Source organism: Aspergillus melleus, assembly GCF_016097325.1.
Source record: "Aspergillus melleus strain CBS 546.65 chromosome Unknown contig8, whole genome shotgun sequence".
Taxonomy (NCBI): Eukaryota; Fungi; Ascomycota; class Eurotiomycetes; order Eurotiales; family Aspergillaceae; genus Aspergillus; species Aspergillus melleus.
Genome location: NW_025763377.1, coordinates 1,846,706 through 1,857,104, shown reverse-complemented (window position 1 = coordinate 1,857,104; position 10,399 = coordinate 1,846,706). Strand labels below are relative to the sequence as shown.

The 10,399-nt window shown below is 47.6% G+C and overlaps 2 protein-coding genes across 2 annotated transcripts; one reads left to right on the top strand and one right to left on the bottom strand.

Annotated features, from left to right (window-relative positions):
* Positions 1-6,737: 6,737 nt before the first annotated feature.
* Positions 6,738-7,280, bottom strand: LDX57_012679 (uncharacterized protein; the record flags this gene model as incomplete). The annotated part of the gene is made up of 1 exon (XM_046094429.1): positions 6,738-7,280. The coding sequence occupies one exon, from the start codon at positions 7,278-7,280 to the stop codon at positions 6,738-6,740; it is 543 nt and encodes a 180-aa protein (XP_045950408.1).
* A 577-nt stretch (positions 7,281-7,857) lies between these two features.
* On the top strand, positions 7,858-9,012 carry LDX57_012678 (uncharacterized protein; the record flags this gene model as incomplete). Its single annotated transcript, XM_046094428.1, has 2 exons — positions 7,858-8,630; positions 8,697-9,012. 2 exons carry the CDS (start codon positions 7,858-7,860, stop codon positions 9,010-9,012), a joined length of 1,089 nt encoding a protein of 362 aa, XP_045950407.1.
* Between the last annotated feature and the right edge of the window lie 1,387 nt (positions 9,013-10,399).

Here is a 10,399-nt window from a genome sequence, read left to right as displayed (position 1 = left end):
TTCACAATTATCGAGAAAAACTTCGCAGCCGAGCCCCGGTCTCCCTCGCCCCTTTTAAAAAAGAAACTTACCCCGAGGATACCATCCTCTTTAAACGATCGGGCTACCGTCCTCGCAATGGTGGACTTGCCAGTGCCTGCCATTCCGCTCAGCCAGAATATGCATTTGTGACTAGACCACCCCCAGTCCTGCACCTGCTGGAGCAATTCCGTTCGCGTTCCAGAAAGGCATTCACCCTCATGTTGGTCCTCAAATGAGTCAAAATATGCGCCCTTAGCAAAAGGGAGATTTGACATATCAACTGTATCGCGCATTTTTTGGACATCCACCATCAATTTATCGAGATAAGTCAGAATAGCCTCTGCTTCCTCTTTTCGTTGCAGGTGCTCGTCCAGAACCAGCCAGTGATGTAGGTGGGACTCCTCTTCCTTGATCGAGGTCTTAAGCTGCGTGAGTGGCTAGCCTGCTATAGGCGTCATACTCTCCACGATGTCCCTTCCCTTGTTAAACAGTTGAACTCTCCGTACTTCGGCGGAGTATCGCAATATTACCACATATACTCGGACGATCGATCGTTCTTTTTCGACATTCGCTATAACAAGATCTCTGCCCCAATAAAACTGTTCTTCGATAAAGACACAACGAGCCAGAAAATCCGCCAGGTACTGTACACCATGGTGTGAAGACATACTTGATTCCAGATTACAAGAAAGTTGCCGTTCAATCTCCATATCAACAGAAAATTTGACGGAGAGGGACGACGCCTTCGGTGATAAAGTCTGGATGGGTAGAAGTAAATTTCACAATAAAAGAGGGGGGTTCTATTCATTTTTATATTCGAAGCCTAGAAGAAAGATTCAATGGTTAATTTTGAGAAAAAATGGGCCTTTGAACCAGAGGGCTTAGAATGGGTACACGATTAGTGAAGCGTTCGTTAGGAACTTCGGACATAGCAGACAAACACGTCAAAATATAAAGTAGTAAGATGCGATAGGATAAGATTGTCCCTATCTAGATGCTTAGGGCGAAACTTGGCAGCACTTGGTGAACAAAGCATCCGTTTATAACCTGTAAAATAACCAACCTAGACGAAGATCCATGTTAGGCTGTATGTAATTCTCGCTAATTAAGTTTATTGAATATCCCCTCATTCAACCTGGCCAATGGATGTGGGATAGATGTTCTGCTAAAGGCCGGACTATCCGGCAGCTATTATTTGCGAACTGAGTCCGGGTTAGACCTCGACACAACCCGCGGTTTACCCGTTTTGGGTTACCCAAAACCCGCCAAGAATGGGTTTTGGGTCTTGTTGAAGTGAGGATAGATTTGTCAGGCAATATTGACTGTCACGCTCAGAGAGATCAACATCGTAATAACAGGTGCATGGAAGACTTGAAAGGTGCTTCGCTTGGCTATCTAGAGACACAGAGCACTAACGACCATCACAGACAATCCGATTGATGTCGATAGCGAGGGCGCATCGAAAAACTAATAGAATATGTGGGGAAATAATGACATATTGAGTCCCAAATTCCAGCACATTGAAGAAGGTATGTACTGTACTGTATAGGACGAGGCCACTGCCCTCTAAATAAAAACACGGCAACTATTTATTTGTTCCTGGCCATCTTCCGTTAGTTCCTAAAACTTGAGAGAGGACAACATAGACGCACTTCAGTAAGACCGCTAGACTTGCCTCTAATTTCTGACACATAAATTCGATACGTGTCGAGTCGAAGCTGTAAGGAAGCTCTTGTCAGTAATTTCGATGGTAATATCTGGTAACAGTACCGGATTTAGGATAATTATTTTACCTCAACCCGGAAATTGAGTTGCCCGTATTCATCCCTCAAAAGGCTCACTAACCTGCTTGGATCCAGACGTTTTCCATTAATGATATAATGGGGTCTCCCACTATAGAGTCGAGCCCTACTTATATGAATGTGGCTGTGGTTGTGGCTGGGCATATGTGCGCGTATATGCCAATAATTTAGGAATTAAAAGCACAATGGTAAAGGAATTAATATTTTATCTTAGTGAGATCGGACTGGGATAGAGCAGAAGTATATGTACAGCTATTACACACACAATTTATAAACGCCCGGCGGCTAAGCCGAAAGGGCAACTATCGCTGATCTATTATACATGTCCAAATATATATGCCTTGTTTCCTCGGAGCCCATGCATGATCACACTCAATTCATGTCATGCCAGCTGTCAGTATCGTAGCGGGTCCTTATGGGTTAGTAACTCTGTTGGTAGACTAACTTGAAGGCGCTTCGTCAAGTGTTCAACATTCTATTCTTGGCAGTTGAAGCGCATCTACCGCCTCTAGCACAAGGTGGTTGTTGTAGGTTAGTTTGGAGAGGGTATCATTGGTGTTAGTTGAAATGGTTAAACAGCTTCGAGTCGGCCCGTGGCGATTGCAAACCGTATTGAGGCTCGTATTGCTTTCAAGTTTGGCGACCAGTCCTGATCATCGGAAGGACATTTTCCGCCTAGGAAGAAGGATATGTTCCCTCAATGGGTATGGGTACATTGCAGCATTTCCGTCCGTTGTATGGTCCACTTCCGACATCGAAAATGAAAGTGCTCAGTGCTACGACTGATTGCTACGCACATCAATCGTCTATTATACAGTACATACTGAGCCGTATGACTTTCTGTGCAGCTGAATAATTTAATAACTAAAAGTTTCTTTATACGAAATACCATTGTGGAAAAATCAACGCGTCGTACGGTGGTTGGATTACTTTTTAGTATGGACCTACTTGTGGCCATCCTGATAAGCTAGAATATGTGCTTAGATAGGACGGTATGGTTCTTTCCTAGCTACTATTATATCTAAAAACTCAGTGTCCAATTAAAAATGCCTATATTAAGTACAAAGTTCGTTAAGGCCTAGAATATTTCCAAACAACACTTCCTCCACAACCCACGATTTGGGACAAATGCAAGCTCTAGGTCCTTGGTTGCGCTATTTATTTTTATCGCTGTGAAAAGTTGCTAGAAACAAGCTGGTTCTGGCAATAAGGATTAGGGCAATTCTCTGTCACTAGGCTATAAAATCAATAGAACGGTTTTATCGTGAGATATACTACACTTTTCGATGTCCAAGTCGTACGGTATACTGCCCAACGACAAACTGAGGATCGGATACTCTTAACTCAAGGCACTAGCAGAATACATAACCCCCACCGCCCGCTCCCATGACCGCTTGTTGTTCTTCAGCATGAAAGTTGCCCGCCATAGTTACTAATTACCTCATCTGCTCCATTCATTATTAGCGCTCGCCTTCCAGCTCCCACCAATTCCTGTATATTTACTGACCTAAATCAAGTTGACTTAACTGGTATATCTCCTCTCCAAGTGCATACCCATTCTTGCCTTTGTCGCATGAACATTCTAGTATACCATCTCCGTATTTGCAGCTCTCACAACTCTTTATGCTCCTCGACCCAGCGCTATTACATCAACTTTAGCTTTTTGCGAAAGAAGCTCAGGGTTCCATGGACGGATCCAGAGTTTTCTGATCGTGTTTCACTTACTAGGTCCCTTCTTGAATGTATCCACCCGAATGGCTCACACAATCTTCAAGTGCAAGCTTAGTTTCCACAATCTTCTTTGTGTCCTCCTTATCGCTCGCACGCGTCTTGCAATGTCCGTGAAGGACGTAATCTGTATCCATGACAACCCCGTCACAGCTAGACAGAAACTTCTGTCCATGGACCCCCATCCATAGAATGCAAATACTAGCGATAATCCTGCGGGTATCCATTCTAAATAGTTATGAGTAATTCTTCTTGGACCTCTTCTCTCCGCGAGTACCCACCACGATGTTCAAATGCACGTACCTGCCGAGATCCAGCTGTTGTTGTTTAGTTGCCTTTGTGCCCGCTCACGTCCGGTTCCAGTATGTCCTTCGAAATAGATTTGAGAGTAGGCTTCTCACTGAGGTGTCCCGGCTTATATAGATGAGACAGTTTTCATTTTTACTGTATCGACCGAGGGCTCCTCAAGTAGCCAAGCAACATTTCCCTCACAAGCGTGATATCTGCCTTGGAGGTCAAACTAGGTGTTGTGGTATTGAAAATCCCGGGGACATCAATCATGCTGAGATGGTCTTCGTGAGGGCCATGGATCTCCAATCGGAGGATATCAGACGAAAACGTTGGCAGATTGTCACCGGCAGAAGATGATAAGCCCATGGCCTGGTGAACCTGGAAAAGGTTTAATTATCTATGGTCCCATTATTTCAGTCAGAAGGATACACCCACTTCGTTCATCATATGCTCAAATTCCTTTTCATTGAGTGTCTGGGCATCGGATACACTATAACCAGGAGTGTCCCGTTCATCATCCCGAGTTGTTAAGATGATTGATCCTGACACTTTCCCTACGTTTAAGCTAGGATCTCTGCAAAATATTATCTGCGTCGCAAACCGGATGCATAGACCACTGTTTCGAGGAAACTTTAGGTTCGTCAAGCCCTCCAAGACGAAGCTCTTTCCGCTGGATTAATCCCCGACGACGACCAGCTGAGGTAGGCTGACGTACTCGCCCAGATTGCATGCGAACAATTTGTCAATTTTTTCAAGCAAAGCCGGATCAGCAAGGACCACGTTGGTTTTGTCGTTGGCTTTTGGTTTGACCGTCATTTTGAGTGTGGAAAGGCCAAGGTCCGCCAGGTGCTCCACTATTGAAGAGCAACTCGGAACCAATGCTGTCCAAAGCCTTCTGCCAAGAAAATGAGTGCTCGACAATACGTTCACATGAAGTAGACGGTACCAAAAGGGATGTACATTGTGTGACACCACCCAAATCCCCAACGCCAAGCAACAGGCGAGAAAGGGCAACGGCAGGAGTAGCCTTGCACGAGGAAAATCCACCTCAATAGTAAGTTAGATAGAACGATTACCATCTGAATGATGTCAAGCGTGTCACCCAGGTTCACCTACTGCCAATGCGTTGGAGCCCTTGAATCCGCGCCGGAGACTCTGATCGTGACGGCTGCGGACGGAGTATTTATTCACGGAAAGGTAACTCCGTTGATCCTATGCCCAAGCCCTCCCTAGTCTGCCAGCCCGTACGGCGGTTTTCAGATTTGGTTTTATATCAAGCAAATAGAAACGCCATATGCAGTACCACACATAACGGCCGAATAAGCATGGCCCCGCTAGGATATATCCTATATTTATAGCTCGACCATATACGGACCACCTTTCTTGCTATTGATTCTGGGAATAGCTTGCGAGTCGATGGGGGCAGGGCCTTTGTGAAAGGCACGGTACCTGCGGATTGAATGACGGGCTGCAGGTTTGCGAAGTAACACCAAAGCTCACGAGCTCGTTCAATCCTCCCATATATAGAACGACCCTTCTGATGAGATGATCTCTAGTGTGATTATCGACGGCTAGACTGGCACTCGCTGATATGTATGGGATGGAAGTGCATTTTCATCGTGTCCGCCTCCAACCTATCTTGTCTTTTTTCTACGGCAACCCTCTTGCCTTTGAAATTCTTCGCTACCTCTTGCAGTTTGTCAGTCATTCTTCGACGGGAATTATGATTCTATCCCCTGTGACGATAATGGGGAAACACGAAGAGAGGCAGGAATGGATGCCACTCGCAACGACCAGATGAAGTCAATAGTAGTTTCCAGGTGTCGGGTTCCGACAGCTTAAATCTTATACATATCATGTATGGGTCCCTGAAGAGACAAGATGGCTGCGAAGGGCTCGTGAGTTCGTCCATTGTTCGAGCGTGACAAACACTGGGGTCCAACTCGTGTCTCCCCATCTTTCCCAAGGAGGAGCAGGCGGCTTGCCGCCACCAAGTTCCTCTTCTGAGGCCCTTGGGCATTGCCAGGTACGTAGAAATATCCTTGGCGGATTCACTCTTTTCCTTCATAGGTCGCGTGTAAGAGAGCAGCAGGCCTCATTTCAAGTCTCCATTACAGCAGCCTACAGCCCGTGGGCTACTGCTGGCACAAAAGCGACATGACCCAGCACAGAGCACTCGATGCAGCTTGCGCAACGATTTGTTTGGGTATTTAAGAGAAATGCGATAGTATGCCACGATCGGGCAGCCCGGTGAATAGCGCCAGGGTTCGTCAAATTTGCGGAGAAACGCTGCAGAGATAGAAGTGGTGTAGACGTATAGGTAATCTTCTTCATCACCGGAAGTGGCAAGGACGTTGACCTTCAAAGTCTTCGGTAAGCCATGATGGACAACTCATTTGATGGGTTACATACCCTGAGACCCTGGCCACAGTCATGAGGGCCTCGGTCTGCGATGCAACGGGGTAGAGGGAGGATCTCCGAAGGTGTGCCGTTGGTTGTGCGTCCTCTGTCCCATTGGAGGATGGAATCGGCGGCCCCTTCCCTGTGCTGCTCAGTTCCCTGTTGGTGTCGCCACTGCGCTTGGGCAAGTGCAATTAAAACTCCCATTATGTATGGATCTTCAACGGTATTCAGTGGCTGAAGAGACCGCAGCTTTCTATTACGAATGTTGGTCACGGGCTCGTTGAATGGCTTTACCGGTGAGTTGTGTACGTAGTCGCTTCGATGGGACTTTATTCCATCGAATGTGACATAGGCAAGGGACGGACCGGAGGACTTGCGGGAGAATACGCCCTCTGTCCAAACGTTCGCAGCAGGTTGCCGGCGGAAGTAAAAAAATAACCTTTCGTAGCTGCGGCAGTCAGCAACATTGGTCAGGGCCGGCATGCGAGTGAACTACCTAATAGGCCAGATATCATAAGCGTGCAGTATGTCTTTAATGGCCGATTTCTTGACCTCCGACATCCTTCGCCCTCCAAACTGGGCCATCGCGCGACAAAGGTCAGAAGGCGTATTTCGTTCGCGAGAATTGTCAACGGGCGGATCCGATACGACAACTTGCGACTGTGCGTGCTCCAATTTGCCTGTCTTTTGCAGAGCGAACCGGCAGTTTAAGAGCCGCAGCTGCAGCGAGGTCCAGGCTACCGGAGGGACAAATAGGCGGTCTCGGCTGTGGTGGCGTAAGATTGCATCAATTGATTTAGGCTCAACGGGCCCTCTAACAGTCGATTGCGGCCCAAAGCGAGCGCCAGACTCGACAGCGGCTCGACGCGATGGCCGTCCAGAAGGGTATTGGAGATCGTCAGTGGCCTTGCGCTTGAGGTTAGCTGGTACCAACATTTCGTGGCGGTATTTCATCGGAAATTGCCAGCCGTTGTTAATCTGTGCTGGCCGCTTGCGAGGGATGGCAAAGCGGAAGATTTGACGCGTCAGGGACATAGGGTCTGTGGCCGCGGAACTGACTAAGCAATTACTTCATCACCTTGCTCAACCGATCAGTTAATCGATCAATATTGATCGTACGGTTATGGAGCTTGAATCGTACGATCAAGCCTATTTTATCGCATATTCGAAGCCCCTGAAATTGCATAAATATCGGCTTCTTTTTGCAGTAGATTAGAATAATCAAGACCTTCAATCGTTGCATATGATCATATAAACTCGGCGTATTAATCAGCTCTTTGCCAAGCCCATTTCTGCCACAGGGTCCAACGTCACGAGGTCACGTGGACGAACGCGATGGATCAAGTTCCTCCACTGAGGGGTAACCACTTTGGTCTTTGAATTACCCCTGCGACAGACCTTCCTGCCCATTCGTCAAAGAATCCGTGTCCCTACAGAGCTATAAAGCAATATGACTAACGGTATTTTAGAAGCTCGAAACCGCAGCGAGTTTGAGCGGCTCAGCGCGAAGTTTGGGGGTTTGCAAGCGGCTGCACAGCTCGAAAAGTGGGAACGGGATATTCCTGCTAGTAGATGGACAGTACGGCATTTAGTCGCCTTTCGACTGCTAACCATGCCGGAAAAGCCTTTTCTTCAGGTTATTGCGGCAGAGCATGAGAGTTGCCCTGTCTGCCATTCTCCGGGGTCCTATCCATGCGCGCTGGACCATGACTGGATAAAAACCCTGACGACGGCCTGCGAGCTTCAAATCTCGCAAAGCACAGATTCCCAGCTTTTACGGCTGCCAGGCGGATTTTTCTGGGTCGCCCTCGCACATGCTGCGCGCGCGGAAGGGGTTACAGCGAAAGAGTACCCTAGGCGCGACAGGCAGGCACCGCACAGAGAAGGATATCTCGATTCCGTGGCGGCTATAATAGGGTCCTCCTCCCCCACGGGTCCTTCTTCATCGGAGTACGAGATTGATCTAAATGACGTGGACGAGGACGAACACGACGACCGCCGGAGTAAGCCCGAGGAGGTCACGGCCCACTTGCTTGTTAACTATCTATACTTTGCCCTTAATCTCTGCCTCCTTCAGGAGTCCGACGGCCCAGGAGAGGTCCGAGTGCGAGTGGAGCGCAGAAAAGCCACTGTCCAGGTTCCTGGCATGTACGATTTCGCTGCTGAAGATGATGGTGGGATATCCTGGATGGATCGACAAGTTCATGGCTGGAGGATGGGTCTGCCAACCCTGGCCTTTCTCGAAGCTAAAAAAGCCTTCAAGACTATTCATATCGATGAGCGAACGGGAAGAGCCCAGCCTGTAGTCTCGAATGAGACGCTCGCCCAGTACCTCGGTGAAGCAATCGTAGCATGGAGAGCAAACCAAAAGTTACAAAAAGAAGAGTAAGCTCTAACCATACTGTACTGTTGATCGAATGCCCACTTTATATTGACTCGTTTGTGATGTAGCGTGTTTCTTATTGCCGGAACCAATACATTCTTGCGTTTCGTCCACTTCAAATTCGGAGTGGACTACGCTGAATACATGAATGCCACGAGCGAGACAGCACAGAGCATTCTTGCAGCAAATGAAGACAAAGACACGTTCATCTATATGCATAGCACAAATTGGTTCAACCTTCAATCACCTGGTGACAGAAAGTCTGCCCTATATCATATCCTCGCGCTCATCAAGTGGCAAGACAGTCGGAACAATCTATTCAGCACTATGGACGATCATGGTGAAGACGGGGACAGCAGTGATGAGTCCATGTGTAGTGAGTGAAATTAAGCTTGAAGTCCGGAATTTCGACTTCCTCGGAGGCAAAGAGGCGATTCCGATATTGCCTCAGAAGGGGTTATATATACACTAACTAGGAAATCTTCATTACTGTCCGCCCAAAATATATGACGCCTCTATGGGCTGTTTAGAGTCGACCTTTGAATATAATTATACCCTGAAAACCGTTCTCCAATCCATACAATACCTTGCCATTCTAGATCATATGTATCGTGCACAAGAGCACAACACCAGGAAGAGATTCCCAATTTAGAGCTCCATTCCACTATTGTATAGTCTTCGCACTGTACCTAGAGACATTGTACAACAGGTAGAGTGGTGATGTGTCATCGCACTGTGATCGTCTTCGACTATGTACAGCATGTACCATAATAAGCCCTGAAATAGTCATCTCGCCAACGATTCACTTTCACGCGGCCTCAAGCTTGATTTTCGCTCAAATATAGCAATCATCTGCCCTATCTCTCTATGCTGTGCGATATCACGAGGTAGAAGTAGCTGGAAGACATATTCTCCACCATTGGTCTTCCCAACAATCTTGCACTGCATCTCGGGCTTTTGGGTTGCCTCCTCCAGATGGTACCACAGGGGAGATTTTCGATAAGGTGATGCATATCGAACATGAAATTTGGTGGAATATCCGCGAGTTTTGCGCTTGCAGGATGGTTTTCGGCTCGATTCAGTCGACATGGTGGAAAGGAAGTACAGTATGTTTGGATCTTGGAAGGAGAGAATTGATCAGAAGTCAGGTCGTGCTTTGCTTGGATCTTATATCTTGTTCCCTTGGGCGTCTGATATACTACCTCTAAGCCCTCTTACGACAGAGCATAGATAGAAACGCAGAGATTATGTGACGGGCCTCATATTTTGGGGCTGGTAGTTGCAATATTGTGGCCAGGAAAGAAGGGGGATAGTTTTCATGAACCATGTGTCATCTTGCTACAGGGGATGCCAGGGGTTACTATTACTGAGTGCCTCAACTATACAGTCGAGTTCAGCTCGATACCCCGGAGGGGATTGCGACCGGCTGGTGTTTGGCTCCGTAGGTCACGGCTTGAACAAGGAGAGTGTTATGCGATAGGCGGCGGGCGCCTTATTTCTGGGGTTGATGGAAAAGCGTTGCAACAGAATGGGAATGGGTGTCGCCATAGCCCTTTCCTATTGACAGTAGGCGACATGATGCGTACATGCATTGCAATGGTGGAGAGAGTGCGGTTAATCGGGTCAGTCTTGGTGAGAGTGGTATTCCTTAGGCAACGGCGGAGGTCATGGGTCTTCGTTGAACTGGATCCGTCCTAGCCCTGGTTCTTCCGCTTCCTGGTGTTTTTGGCGAGCCCCAATCCTATCACCTTCTCGTCCTGTCAGAGAGTTA